Source organism: Salmo salar, chromosome 07 (assembly GCF_965601325.2).
Source record: "Salmo salar chromosome 07, fSalSal1, whole genome shotgun sequence".
NCBI lineage: Eukaryota > Metazoa > Chordata > Actinopteri > Salmoniformes > Salmonidae > Salmo > Salmo salar.
Genome location: NC_138297.1, coordinates 53,953,680 through 53,968,288, shown reverse-complemented (window position 1 = coordinate 53,968,288; position 14,609 = coordinate 53,953,680). Strand labels below are relative to the sequence as shown.

Here is a 14,609-nt window from a genome sequence, read left to right as displayed (position 1 = left end):
AAAGTCAGTTAAAAATGATTCTGTCCTTGTTAAAAACAAGTTATCATCCAATAGGCTTTGATTACATTTCCAATATTCTTGCCCACATGGAAACGATGTAAGTGTAATATACAGTGCATTCGGGAAATATTCATACCCCTTCCCTTTTTCCACATTTTGTTACATTACAGCCTTATTCTAAAATGTATTCAATTACTTTTTTTCCTCATCAATCTACACACAATACCCTATAATGACAAAGAGAAAACAACCAAAAAGTTCTACAGCTGCACCATCGAGAGCATCCTAACCGGTTGCATCACTCCCTGGTATGGCAACTGCTCGGCATCTGACCGTAAGGTTGCTACAGAGGGTAGTGCGTACGGCCCAGTACATCACTGGGGCCAAGCTTCCTGACATCCAGGACCTATATACTAGGCGGTGTCAGAAGAAGGCCAATAGAATTGTCAAAGACTCCAGTCACCCAAGTCATAGACTTTTCTCTCTGCTACCGCACGGCAAGCGGTACCGGAGCGCCAAGTCTAGGACCAAAAGGCTCCTTAACAGCTTCTACCCTCAAGCCATAAGATTTCTGAACAATTAATCAAATGGCCACCCGGACTATTTACATTGCCCACCCCCTACTTTCTTTTTACACTGCTGCTACTCGCTGTTCATTATCTATGCACAGTCACTTTACAAATTACCTCGATAAACCTGTACCCCCCCACATTGACTCGGCACCGGTACCCCCTATATATAGCCTCATTATTGTTAGGTCATTTTCTTGTGTTAATTTATTTTTTTACTTTTTTTTTTACTTTAGTTTATTTAGTAAATATTTTCTTAAGTCTATTTCTTGAACTGCATTGTTGGTTAAGGGCTTGTAAGTAAGCATTTCACGGCGTATTCGGCGCATGTGACAAATAACATTTGATTCTATTTATTTTGTGCCACCAGGGCCACAATAATACCCCCCCTCTCTGATTATCCGAGTGCGACCCCCTCCCCATACTTTACTGCAGCTAGTGTTGCAATTGTCACTCACTTAACTCCACACTTTTCCAAACACAAAAACACACACCACACCTTCCATCACAATACATCCGTACATACCCACATACCGCTTCTTAGACTTTCAATGAGAATGACAGATCTATAACTCACATCTCTATGTAAATTTGTTTGCCTAAAAATATGACATATTGCAGCATTAAATCCATTTCAATCAGTGTAGATGAATGGGAGGAGACAGGTTAAATAAGGATTTTTAGGTGTTGAGATAATTGAGACATGGATTGTGTATGTGTGCCATTCAGAGGGTGAATGGGCAAGACACACTATTTACGTGCCTTTGAACGGGGTATGGTAGTAGGTGCCAGGCGCACCGGTTTGTGTTATGAACTGCAACTCTGCTGGGTTTTTCACGCTCAACAGTTTCCCGTGTGTATAAAGAATGGTCCACCACCCAAAGGACATCCAGCCGACTTGACACAACTGTGGGAAGAATTGGAGTCAACATGGGCCAGAATTGTAGAATCCATGCCCCGACGAATTTAGGCTGTTCTGAGGACAGGGGGTGCACCTCAATATTAGGAAGGTGCTCTTAATGTTTTGTACACTCAGTGTACAGTACATCATTGCTGTGAACCCGTAATTAGGACTTTTATTTTGAAGACAATTTCGGACGCTGGAGTAATAGGCCTACTGGTGGCAAAGGTTTCACATCCTCTTTGTTCGTTGGAAGTAACGTTGGCTAGCTAGGTTTACTTTCTACCGTCTCATGCGGCGCTCACTAGCAAAGGTAGCTAAGATACTGATTGGCACATGGGCCATAATGGGTATGTATTCGTGGTAACGTATTATATAAAACAATATTGTGTTTTTTCTTGTTAATCTGTCTAGGTTGTGTTTTCTAGCTAGGTGGCCAACTAGCCATGATCAGGCAGGGCTGTCCTCATTCGTGTACACTTTACTAAAACGAGCGTTTCTTATTGGATAAGTTCAGGCTGTCCCTGTCCGTTTCGGTCCGTTTTTTTCTCCTTCGGTGTCTAATGAACACGACCCTGATCTCAAGGAAGTAGCTGGGTAGCTAGCTAGGCCTACTTTTCCGTTTTTAGCAAAACCCCTTGATCTATCTAGCAGTGCCGCTACGGCGATCTGTTATTATTGACTAACTAACTAACGTTCAGTTTTGTATTATGTTATTATGTGTCCATTTGCGCACGTTCTGTGCAAGCTAGCCTTATAGCTAATACGTAAGTGCAAGTTAAGCTGTTAACGTTAAGTTGGCTAACGTTAGCTATCTGCTGGCAATGTTATATCAACCGTAACATTTATCACTCAATGAATAACTATATGTAGTTAAGATATGCAAAAGTAGCTAATTTAGTTAGTTCTGCTATGTTAATGTTTCTACAAAATGGAATTGATTTAGCTAGATATCTAACACACTTCACTGTACTTTTCACATTATAGATTCCCCCATTCCGCTCTCCTCCCTGCGCCTTTTGGTTCCACCTCTACGGCTGATGTCTGCATTTATGTGGCAGGTAGCGCAACAGAGGGCCATCAAGCACTATGGAAAATTAGAGGAGTTTGTGACCGTGGTAACACAAACTGTCCCCGAACTTATGACTGACAGACAGAGGACCCTCCTTATTTTGGGTCTGAGAGCAAGGGTAAGAAATGCCACATATTATGCCATACAGAATCACTTCAATGTCACATACTGTTTTTGAATGGGCTTTAAAAAATCATGAAAACATGGGCATTTAAGATATTACATTCTAGTTGTATTCGTGGATTAATTTACTTCTACCTGATGCCTTTTATGAAGGTTTTCAATTGTTTTTGTAATCGAAAACCATAAGGCATGAGAGGTAGAATTTCACATCTCAAATTACTGTGTTTTCATGAATTTGATGATATAATCTTGAAGCCCATTAAAAAACAGTATGCAACTTTATCCAGGAAGCAGGTGGACTTTCTTAGTGTATAGGTAAAATGTAGAAAATAGTTTTATGCAAAGTATCAGACTTGATCACTTTTCTTGCAGGTAAACCCTGTCAGTCTCCGGACTCTCCTTTATAGAATAAAGTCTTCTCAACATGCACAGGTTGGTGAATCAAAGTATGAATACAATGCCAAGATTGGACATTTTGTTCTGCTGGACACTTATGAGATAATTAACACCCTCATAATTCAGAAATATTTCAAAACAAGAGATTTAAGATTGTTGGTATGGATGGTTGTGCGGGATTTGTCTGAAAGTCAAAAAATTAATCTTTTTTTTAAACTTTGTTTTACAGTCCAATGATGCAGGCATGGAATCACCTGAAGCTAACTTTGCCAAGCTCACCCAAAGCTTGATTATAGACCCGGTTGAGCGTGAACACTTCGTCCAAGTAAGTAGCTGTTAATGCCAAGCTTGTCTTGAACCTGCAAGGCCTTCCCACACTACGTCAGATTCAGTCTTTTACGATTATTACATGTCACACTGTGCAACGTGACCAAATTAAAATCTTGACATCAACCTGGCTGGGTTGTAAGGTTTACCTCAGTTCTGTCATCATATTCTGCGATTGGCTTGCGAGGCTATGTCAGTCGACTTAGGCTACGTCAACTGGGCGTATCAAGCATTGGCGTCAAAAGAAAAACAACAAGCTTTTGCTATGTTGGTTGACAGACACTGCTCCTCCTACCTCTGTGACTGAGCGGTCCTTGTATTAAAAAGCTAAACTCTCGAATTGAAGAGGCTCATCACAACATGGAAAAGCTAATGCCGAATATAATCCCCATAGCATAATCATTGGCATTACTAAATAAAAGCATTGCAATTTTGACATTCAAGGTGTGATGGTTATTTATAACTACAGAGCCAATTACTTGCACCAAGCTTTCATTCTACAAAGTGTGATTTAAATGTTTTATTTTTTATGAATGGTGTCATTGCTGGTGGTTTTCTTATTGATACTGCCATAACTTTTTCGGAGCTTAGGAAAAGTAGAGGTATTTAAATAAAAATTCCACCCAAAAACTATCCTTTGGTATTTGTTTTATTAGTCCATTGTAGGGCTGGGCAACTATATCAAAATAATTTGCAATTTTTTTGTACGATATCCCAAGTAACTATATCGCAAGAATCAAGTGTTTTTATTTTAAACATTTTATGAGTGTTTATGTCCACTTGTTTTCATGTAGTCTTTTTGGTCTCGTCTCCTTCGCTCCTTCTGTGATGTGTGCGCCTTCCCATTTTACACCAGAGATCTGTATGTAATGATGAGATGCATGTCTTCGCCCTAACAATTGGGGTTGTTGTCCCGAAGGCAAGCTTAGGTCCAAAATAAGCCCATTTGAAACGCATTGGGCTTATTTTGGACAGATTTGAGTGTGCGTGAAACTGCTCGCTTCACCTCTTGCTCTGGTTTACACACACCAAGCCACTCTCCCTGTCACTCACAACAACAAAGATGAGAGATCACGTCTTCCTCCTTGACAAGCGGTTTCAACTCGCTATTTGCATTTGAGAGAGGAAACTAATACATTAAAGACAAATTGCAGAAAGGAGGAGCGTAAGTAGAAAAAGTTAAAGTTACAGGTCCATTATGATATTCTGAGAGAGCATCTTGTGCATCTAAGTGCTACATTCAACACTGTTGACCATGATGTCCTTCTGGAGAGGTGGGTTGTCCTCGCCGGTCCAGCTCTAAATTGGTTTAGTACCTGTTTAACCAGTCTGAGGTTTGTCACCCTTGGTGAACACATCACGTGGTGTTTGACAAAGTTCGATTTTGGGTCAGGTTCAGTTTATAAATGTTACAGCATTTATAGCAGCATTATCAGAAAGCACATCATTGATTTTCACTGCTACGCAGACGATACAACTTTTTACATTAGTGTCACCAGAGGATTTTAGCTCCACGGATAAATTATTAGACTGTATTCGTGATTTAAATACTTGGATGGCTCACAACTTCCTCCAACTAAATCAAGTCAAGACTGAGGTACATCTTGTTGGAGCCAAAGCACAGAGAGAATCTGTCCGCACCTATTAATTCGCGGACAATACGGATAAAACACCAGGTAAAAAACCTAGGTGTTATTTTAGTCGGAACTCCATTTCGAATCACACGTTAGGAATGTGACATCTTTTTACCACCTGAGGAACATTGCCACGGTGTGGCCATTTCTCTCTTAGGCTGATACAGAGAGACTCATCCGTGCTTTTATTACAAGCAGGCTTGACTACTGTAATGCTCTTCTGTCTGGTCTACCCAAGAAAGCCATTGGTTAACTGCAAAACATACAGAATACTGCAGCACGGGTACTGACCAAGACCAGACGGACAGCACACATTACACCGATTTTAAGGTCTCGGTACTGGCTGTCTGTGTTTTTAGAATGAATTTCTATTGGTTTTTAAATCAATCCAAGATTGTGCACCCCAATACATGTCAGGCATGCTTTTAAGTTATGTGTCCAGTACAGTAGGTCCCTCTGGCGCACTGGCCTTTTAACTATCCCAAAGCCTAGGACCAGGAGTCATGGAGAGGCAGCCTTTAGTTACTATGCCCCCAGCCTCCGGAATAGCCTGCCAGAGAACCTGAGGAGGGCCAAAACTGTGAATGTTTTAAAAAGATCTTAAAACACACAAATTTAGCTTTGCTTTTCCTTAGGGTGCTTTTTAGTTGTTCAGTTTGTTATTCATCCTCTTATTGTGTAGTAAATATAGCATTTTATTTTTATCTTTTTCCTGTGAAGAACATTGTTGCATTCCATGGCTGAAATGTGCTGTATAAATAAAGCTTGATTTAACCTGTGTTAATTTTCTGTAGCCTAATGCCTGCTACGTTAAGTTAGTCATTATTAGTGAATGTGCATTATGCAAGGTTCTGATAATGTGTCCCTTTCCAACAATGCAGAGAAAAGAGATAATATAAATTCGAAATAAATACAATGAGTAACAATAACTTCGCTATATACACGGGGTACTGTCGGGAAGAGTGGTTGTGCCCGACTACACAAGCGGCAATGAGTGTAAACACGAGTTCGAGTTTTAGATGCTTTCACATTAGGTTTTTGTGTCTCTGGCATTGTAGTCCACAAACTGTTCAGGCCAGAGGGTGTTTGAAGACGGCGGTGCGGCTTCACTGGCAGAGTCCGTAACACTCCTTCTAAGAAGTCTGTGGAAGGGGAGAGTAGGCATGCTGTGTCTTCCTAACTGCTCACTTGAGTTAGGTCCAGCCTGCACTCTTGTGCCAGTCAGTTGATTAGGGAATTCCTTGCAGGTGTGCTGATTAGTAATCCTGCACAGGTGTGTTTGGTGAGCAGCGCTGTGGCTGGCCTGGTGCTGAAGGTAGTGCAGCCTTGCACAGTGCTGAACTGAGTGCCGTTGTCCATGGGGCTGAAGTGAGCGCACCGTACTCCTGTAAGTGGGTGGGTGGCTTTGTCCATGTTGCTGCACTGAGAGTCCTTCAGCCAAACCTATGCCCATGCCTCTCATGGTGCCACACACCCCTCCCTTTAACTCCGAGCCATGAAAGGAATTGGTAGAAGAGAAAATGGAGCCGGGAGAGGGCATCAGCGTTCCCATGAGCAGACCCTGGTCTGTGTCGAACCACAAAGTTGTATGGTTGTTGCTCGAGGAACCAGTGAGTCACCCGGTCATTGGTGTCCTTGGCAATCCACTGCAAGGGTGTGTGGTCTGTCTCCAGGGTGAACTGCCTTCCCATGAAATGGTAGGATCGGGAGCAGGCAGCCTATTTTATAGCCAGACATTATTTTCCAGACATTATTTTTCTACGGTAGCATACTTCGGTTCCCTAGGTAGGAGCTTTTGACTGATGAATAAAGCATAATGTTCTTAACCATCCCAGACCTGGGACTGGATGGCTCCTTGTCCAGTTCCAGAGACGTCTGTTTGGACGACGAAAGGCTTGGAGTAGTCTGGTGACCTCAGGACTGGTCCTGAACAGAGCGAGGTTTGAAGATTCACAGAATAAACCGCCGGTAGTAACTGGCCAGTCCCATGAAGGCTCTCACCTGAGTCTTGGTGGTTGGATAAGGTCAGTTGCTTGGATACCAGGACGATAGGGCTGGCCCTCTGACTTTTTGACTCCTCTATGGCGTCCAACTCACACACATTTTTGACCTCGGAGCAGATGGCTTTGCGATGATCTTCAAGGACCCTATTCGGCTTGACGTGTACAGTCTTCCCAGGTAGCGTAAGGATATACTGCTCTAGCACATCTGTCCGCCCTGGCAAAGAGGAAAATAAATATATCCGTGTACTGATCAACAAAGTGTCTTACTTCTTGGGGTTGTTGGGGAGTAAGGTCTTGGCCCATGTTTATGACATCTCTGGGTATTTCCCGAGGAAGCTCTGGAGACAAAGGCCACAGTAACATCATCCTCCTCCCACTTCTTCAGAAGGTTGATGTGATATACTTGCTCTCGTTTACGGCGATCTGTCTGGTGTATCCCGTACGTCACTGGGTCTAGTTTCTCCATGACTGCGTAGGACCCCTGCCACCGGGCGAGGAACTTGCTTTCTGTGGTGGGGAGAAGGAGCACTCGGTCACCAGGATTGAACTCTAGGAAGGCCCACCCTTGCGAACATATGTACCAACTCCTTGGCTATGGCCTTGGTAGTGATGGTTCATAGGATAATTGCCTCTGGGTACCTGGTGGCATAGTCTACCACCACCAGGATATATCAGTATCCTTTCCCAGACTTTGGGAGAGGTCCAACTAGGTCTCCCTAGTCTATCAAATGGGGTCTCAATGATGGGTAGTGGGGTACGCCTTACTGGGGCAGTCTGCTGACAGGTGGGAAACCTCTGACAGTACCGTGAGACAGACATGTAGATTCCCGGGCCAGTAAAACTTCTGTAGAATTCGTTCCATTGTCTTTTCCTCACCCAGATGAGTGCCCAAGATGTCAGAGTGGGCCAGTTGGAGAACAACTGGAACATACACTTTGGGCACTAGGAGGATATAAGTTCTTCGCCTACTTCGTTAACCGATAGAGTAGCCCTTGATGAAGGGCAACGTAAGGAGTCACCAAAGGGCATTTGCGAGGTTTTGGTCTCTGGGCATCACCAAAACGGCACTGCAACAGAACTGAGAAGTCATTGATATGTAGGGGAGGCTCACCTTCCACATCAGCGGTATCTCTGTTGTATTCAGGTTGGTCTGGTTGTGCAGCATCACCCAGCAGCACCTTTACCGATCTCTCCTGGTGAGAAAGTTTTTTAGTATTTTGCCCCTTCAGAACAGGCAGCAAAGGCTTGGGTCTATGGGTGTGGTGAAGAGCAGAGGTAGTGCGAAATGAATTTTTGCTTACCCCAGCAGCCTCAAAGACTCAAATCCCAGGCAGTTTCGACTCGGGAGCAGAGGGGTTGTCCATGCCCCACAATCAGTGTTGAACCGGATGTGGGATGTCTTTGGTGTCCCCATGGATGCAGGTGAGGGGTAGGGTGTTGTGGTTTCGAAGACCCCCTACAGGAATCTATTCTGGCCGTATTAGCGTGACTGCTCTGCCAGAATAGGTTGTGAGCCCACCTGCACTAGATACTAGCGAGCAGGTACCTCACTTCCCTCCTCCCTCAGGTCCCACAGGTGGTCATCGCCAGTGGGCCTGTAGGCATTTGCTCATCTGTTAGTCGAGTAGGGTACCCTTGGCCTCACATTTTCTGCACCAGACAACATTATGTCGCTCCTCTCTGGCTGGGAAGTAAGCAGCAGTTTTGGGAGGCTCATATTTTCTTGAGGAAAAAGGTTGTCAGGTTGTTTCTTCCAAGGTCGTTCCTGTTAGTTTGACTTAAGTGCATCTTTTGAAGCCCCCAACTTTTCCACCAGCTAAATCATGTCCTGGTAAGTCTGAGGGCATTGTTGGGTGGCTGCTTTGTGCAGATCATAGGGAAGGCCAGTTCTCATGAACTGGTCCAGGACAACTTTGTTGATCACATCATCCACAGAGTTGCCTTATGGCTTCAGACAATTCTTTCCCAAGCCGCCTTCGGTGGTATAATTGGGCCTGGGGTACCTGGCCAGCTTGTTATTCCCAGGTTCTGAACCGTTGGGCGCATTGCAAAGGGGTTGAGCCTTAATCTGCTCAGGATCTCCTCCTTCAAACGGTCATAGTTAATGACCCCTACTGTCCTCAGATCCTGATAGCCTTGTTGGGCCTCTCCTGTGAGATACGGGCTACAAGAGCGGCCATGTCATCCGGTCCCATAACTCTCTCTCTCTGTCACTCTCAAACATCAAGAGAAAAGCCTCTGGGTCATCAGCATCAGTCATCTTAGTGAGTGTCTCTCTTGCCTTACTGGCGGGTGAGCGAAGAGGGACTGGACCCCTAAGCTGTTCCAACAGGCCTCCTTTGATCTTCCAGAGTACCTCTGAGGTGGGTAATCTGTTGTACGAGCCGGCCATGCCTTCTACCATGGTATCAGAGATCTGTTGGCTGACTCCATGAAGATTTATGAGTTATCCCAGCATGTTTTCCAAGTTTCCAACTCCAGGATTAGACATGGTTCCGCTCTTGCACAAAAAAAGTTACAAAAAATGCAATTAGTTGTGTTTTTACTCAGATGTCTGCATTCTCCACCATATGTCGAGAAGAGTGGGGTGTGCCCGACTACACAAGCGGCAATGAGAAAACACACAACCAAAGAGTAAAAGTTTCAGATGCTTTAGCTTTTAGTGTCTCTTGCGTTCTAGTCCACAAGCAGTTCAGGCAAGAGGGTGGTTGAAGATGGCGGCCACCTGTAGTCTCTTGCGGTGGTGTGGCCTCACTGGCAGAGTCCGTAACTCCCCTTCCAGGGAGTCTGTGGAAGGAGAGAGAAACAGTGCAAGTGGGATAGTAGGCACAGTGTGGCTGTGCCTTCCTAACTGCTACAGGATAGATAATAAACACTAAAAGCAGCATGCTGTGATGATTTATGAGTTCAATGCAGATACTCTGTGTAGCTATTGATGAACTATTTAACAGTCGTATGGCTTGGGGGTAGAAGCTGTTCAGGGTCCTGTTGGTTACAGACTTGGTTCATCAGTACCGCTTGCCGTGCGGAAGCAAGTCTATGACTTGGGTGGTTGGTGTCTTTGACCATTTTTAGGGCCTTCCTCTGACACTGCCTGGAATAGAGGTCCTGGATGGCAGGCAGCTTTGCCGTACGCACTGCTCTCTGTAGCGCCCTGTAGGCTGTCTCATCATCGTCAGTGATCAGGCCCACCACCGTTATGTTATCGGCAAACTTAATGATGGTGTTGGAATTGTGAGCGGCCACACAGTCGTGGGTGAAGAGGGAGTACAGGTGGGCACTAAGCACGCACCCCTGAGGGGCCCCCGTGTAGAGGGTCAGCATGGCGGATGTGTTGTTGCCTACCCTCACCACCTGGGGGGGGCGGCCCGTCAGGAGGTCTAGGATCCAATTGCAGAGGGAGGTGTTTAATCCCAGGGTCCTTAGCTTAGTGGTGAGCTTGGAGGGCACATGTCAGCAATCGAGTTTTCAAGATATAGAACTTTCGAAATACACAAATACCAAAATGCAGCATTATATGATGATGCAAAACGCAGCTGTATTTTGAAAGTTATACATCTTAACTCGATTGCTGACATCAAAACATTTTGGGGCTACATCAACAATGGACTAATGAAACAAATACCAAAAGAGTGGAGTTTTCCTTTAATCGGCAGACCCTGTCACATTGAACAAGCCAAGATGTTCGACAATCGTTTACGACCTAAGAATTTACCCACAACGTGGACATTTTGTCTGGATGGCAAAATCGTGTCATAAGGCGGTTAAAATCATGCAGTCTGGGCAGGCCTTTACTTGAACATTTTCTCTGGCCTGACTCAAGTTAGTTATGTTTGTGGAAAATAGAGTTGAGTTGAGATTCAGTAAGATTTTAGTCAACAAGATAGCATTTGAATAGTGAATAGGCCTGCGCTATTATAAATCATAACTAGTCATTCACTAACATTAATTTGTCTATGCTGTGTTTACACAGACAGCCCAATTCAGATTTGTTTTTCAGTAACTGGTATTTTGACCAATCAGATCTGATGTGAAGAAATCTGGTGTGATTGGTCAAAAGTGCCACAACATGCAGCCTTACATGCCACAACACTGATTCCTGTTCTTTGGGTACTGGATTGTGCTAGCCTGGGTGCCAAGACAGCAGAAACAGGCATGGCACCCAGGCTAGGATCATGCAGGGTCTCTCAAACAATAATTCATTGATCTAATTATTTTCCCTTTTGCATTATCTCACTGACTCTCCATCTTTTCAGGTGGTGTTTCCTGAAGAATTCAGACCTGATTTTGACCAAGTGCTTCAGGAACTGGTCTGTGACTTCCTCACTCGGCTGGAAGAGCTGCTTACACTACCAGACTTTAAGCAGGTGCAGAAATCACTTTCGTAAGACAGTCTTGAGAAAACGGCATTCAAATTAAGAACTGTAGTTGGCCTGGAATCTATTTTGGCATTTTATTTGTGTCCCTCTTTTCCCTAGACTGCATTGTTGCTGAGTGCTGGCTCCTCTGGCCTGGATGAATGCCTGCAGTCTTTCTCTCACTCAGAAGATCTCCAGTTTCTGCTCCAGAATTACAAACAATGCAGAACATTGTACACAAACAGTAAGTTCATAGAAAATTATACATTTTTTATGCATCATTTTAGCACAACATGGTCAGATAAGGTTTATTGATGTAACAACTGCATCTGAGGAGAATAATATGTTCATTTGAAAGGGATTTAAAGTTGGAAGGATTAGTTAAATAAAGTGACGGATTAAAAAGTAATTTATGGATTTGAGAAGTTTTGCCTCTAGGTGTTCAGAACAGTCACCTAGATAAAAAAGTGTGTTTTTAACGTATTTGTTTTTGTCTGTGCAGTCTCCTCCTCTGACATTCCTCAGGAATCAGATATTGAATCCGATGCCTTCCCTGACCAGTTAAACCGTACCAATCTGGACACTGGTGTGGGGATGAGGACTGGGATACAAAGCAGAGACTGCCAAAGGATGGAGTTGGCATCACATTTAGTGGAAATGGGGAGCACAAGAGATATTATAGGCTGCGATGAAACCTGTGATGAAGGGAATGAAGATGATATTGATGTAGAGGACGACCCAAAACAGAAAAGGTATGAGAATAAATGTATTTTTGTTATTTCAAACGGTACAGTTGGTAAATAACCATTTGCATTTGGACAGTCTATCAAACAAACTTACCACTTGACCCAGTAATAGTCAACTATTTGCATTTATGTTTTGTGCTTTTCACAGGGCTGGTTCTGGTCTTTCTCCTACCAGTATCATGCAAGGTGGTGATACAGGTGAGACCTCACAAACTTTTAGTACATTTACCCTTTGGAAAGCTGCAGCTGACTATTGTGGGGCAATGGTAGGGGACTTCCTCATGAGTATTTCAATATTTGTATTCATTTTTCCGCAGACACTGTTGCAGGGGTATCGTTTCAGGTGTTGACTCCCCTTTCTTCAGCTTCAAATGAGTGTGCCCCATCTACTTCCAGTTCATCACACATGAACATTTTCCACCAGTGTCCTCAGTGTGGGAAGTGCTTTAATTATCAGTCTCAACTTGTCCAACACCAGCAAATTCACTGTGGGGATAATCCATACAAGTGCTCCAACTGCGGGAATAGATTCAAATTCTTTACAAGTCTGTCAAACCATAAGAGGATGCAATGTGTGGGCACTGCCTTTAGCTGCCTGAAGTGCTGGAGAGAGTTTGGTTCTCTGCGTGAGAAATTGAGACACCAGTGTCCGCACAACGAAGTCATGTACATCTGTCCACAGAGCGGGAAGAGTTTTAAGACGCCACAGCAACAACCATTCCAGTGCCGTCATTGCGCAATGGCCTTTTCCGAAATGGATCAACTGCATGCTCACGAAAAAATTCACGGAATCCCCCAAACTCTTGACTGTCACACATGTGGAATTACCTTCAGCAACTTGCCCAGCCTCGTGCACCACGTGGAAGCCCACAAGAGGTCGGATCTGAGGCCATCGTCGCACCTTCCAAAGAAGAAGAAAGGATTGCAGCTTCCGAAAACTCACCATTGTCACCAATGTGGAAAGTCCTTTGTAACAAACCGACGCCTTAAGGATCACGTGCGCACTCATTTGAATTATCGTCCCTTCCCCTGCTCCTACTGTGGAAAATGTTTCACTCAGAAAGGTAATCTCAATGTGCACATAAGGATCCACACAGGGGAGAGACCCTACATGTGCTCTGTGTGTGGGAAGACCTTTCAGTCAGCAGGGAATCTGCAGGTACACCAGCGCTTTCACACTGGGGAGAAACCCTACCAATGCAAAGAGTGTGACAAACGTTTTACTAAGTCGAGCCATTTAGTCGTCCACATGCGTGGGCATACTGGAGAGCGTCCTTTCACTTGTAATGAATGTGGAAGGAGTTTTATCCGGAAAACTTGCTTAAAGAAACATTTGCTAGTTCATTCAGGGCAGAAGCCTTATTCACGGCCTCGTTGCCCAAATAATTCCAAGCGCAGTTCACAACCAAGCTATCAAATGAAGGAGAATCCTACTAATGCCACTGCCATGACTGGACATGCGACTGCCATGGCTGGACATGCGGCCGCGATGGCTGGACATGTGGCCGCCGTGGCTGGACATGTGGCCGTACCAGCAATCTATCATGACAGCCTTAACATAAAAATGTTGGCACATGTTGGCATGTCCCGAGGCTATGCCATGGAGAGGCTAGGAGGTGGTCCTTCAAATTGTTGAACGCTGCCCTGCGCACGGAAAAATGTCCCAATACTCCCCCCCCAGTCCTACCTCTCACCTCTTAGTGGGTAGTTGGGAGTGCAATTCGCTAGCGAAGCAACAAGTTATGGGGAAAAATAAATACTAGTCCAGAGAGATTAATGGGTGTTCTAATTATTGTTAACATGGAAACAACTGCGTTTTTCATTGTAGGTTTCAAACAAACCCTCTGCAATGGCTTCATGCACAGAATTTAATTGGAACAACTAAGAATTTATCATTAACACAGAAACAAAGGAATTGTCCGGTGTAGGTTTTCCAAAAACGTGCGGCAATGGCATCATTCACGGATGGGGGAGGGGCTTTGGAAGGTGACGGGGGTGTAGACTCTCTAGTCTTTCTCTATACATCATGTCTCAGAACCTCATCAAGTAGCTGATTTGGTTGCCAATCTACTGGACCAGTTAAGAAGCTACTTTATAGTTTCATGTGATGTTCTGTTTTTCTCATTACAAATATTATTCCTTTACAGATGTATTATAGACATGTAGAGCTGTTTGCATGTACACATGTTTATGTAATAGGAGCGGTAGTCATGGATAGAGATTGAACTGGTGAAATGCATGTGCAATTGTAATATAAGTATTTACTCTTAACAGTAATAATGATAATGTGTTATTTGATAAGCGTATTTCTAGACTTTCAAGGAATCTAGAAAGTGTATTTCCTGGTGTTATATTTGGAGGGTTGTGATATTCTTTGTTATACCTATTATTAAAGGTTTTAATACTTATTAAGCTTCTATTTATTGATTAATTTTTTTAGGGGCACTCAGCACTGTGCTCTCTCTGTGTTACATGTGACC

At 43.9% G+C, this 14,609-nt stretch overlaps 1 protein-coding gene across 2 annotated transcripts; it reads left to right on the top strand.

Annotated features, from left to right (window-relative positions):
- Positions 1–1,661: 1,661 nt before the first annotated feature.
- On the top strand, positions 1,662–14,537 carry LOC106609535 (uncharacterized). 2 transcript variants are annotated; one of them, XM_014208458.3, is made up of 9 exons: positions 1,662–1,820; positions 2,458–2,660; positions 3,038–3,097; positions 3,291–3,386; positions 11,282–11,392; positions 11,504–11,627; positions 11,886–12,135; positions 12,278–12,327; positions 12,447–14,537. In XM_014208458.3, the coding sequence occupies exons 1-9, from the start codon at positions 1,763–1,765 to the stop codon at positions 13,763–13,765; spliced, it is 2,271 nt and encodes a 756-aa protein (XP_014063933.1). In that variant the 5' UTR covers positions 1,662–1,762; the 3' UTR covers positions 13,766–14,537. The 2 variants fall into 2 exon arrangements, with proteins under 2 accessions (XP_014063933.1, XP_014063934.1); XM_014208459.2 differs by lacking the exon at positions 1,662–1,820 and adding an exon at positions 2,063–2,237.
- Positions 14,538–14,609: the final 72 nt, after the last annotated feature.

What these genes read in the sequence shown, in the direction of transcription:
- LOC106609535 (XM_014208458.3), top strand. Translation starts at nt 1,763, where the DNA reads ATGCGGCGCTCACTAGCAAAGGTAGCTAAGATACTGATTGGCACATGG. An exon ending in TGGCACATGGGCCATAATGG is followed by an intron (nt 1,821 to 2,457) that starts GTATGTATTCGT and finishes TTCACATTATAG; the next exon opens with ATTCCCCCATTCCGCTCTCC. An exon ending in CACTACCAGACTTTAAGCAG is followed by an intron (nt 11,393 to 11,503) that starts GTGCAGAAATCA and finishes TCTTTTCCCTAG; the next exon opens with ACTGCATTGTTGCTGAGTGC.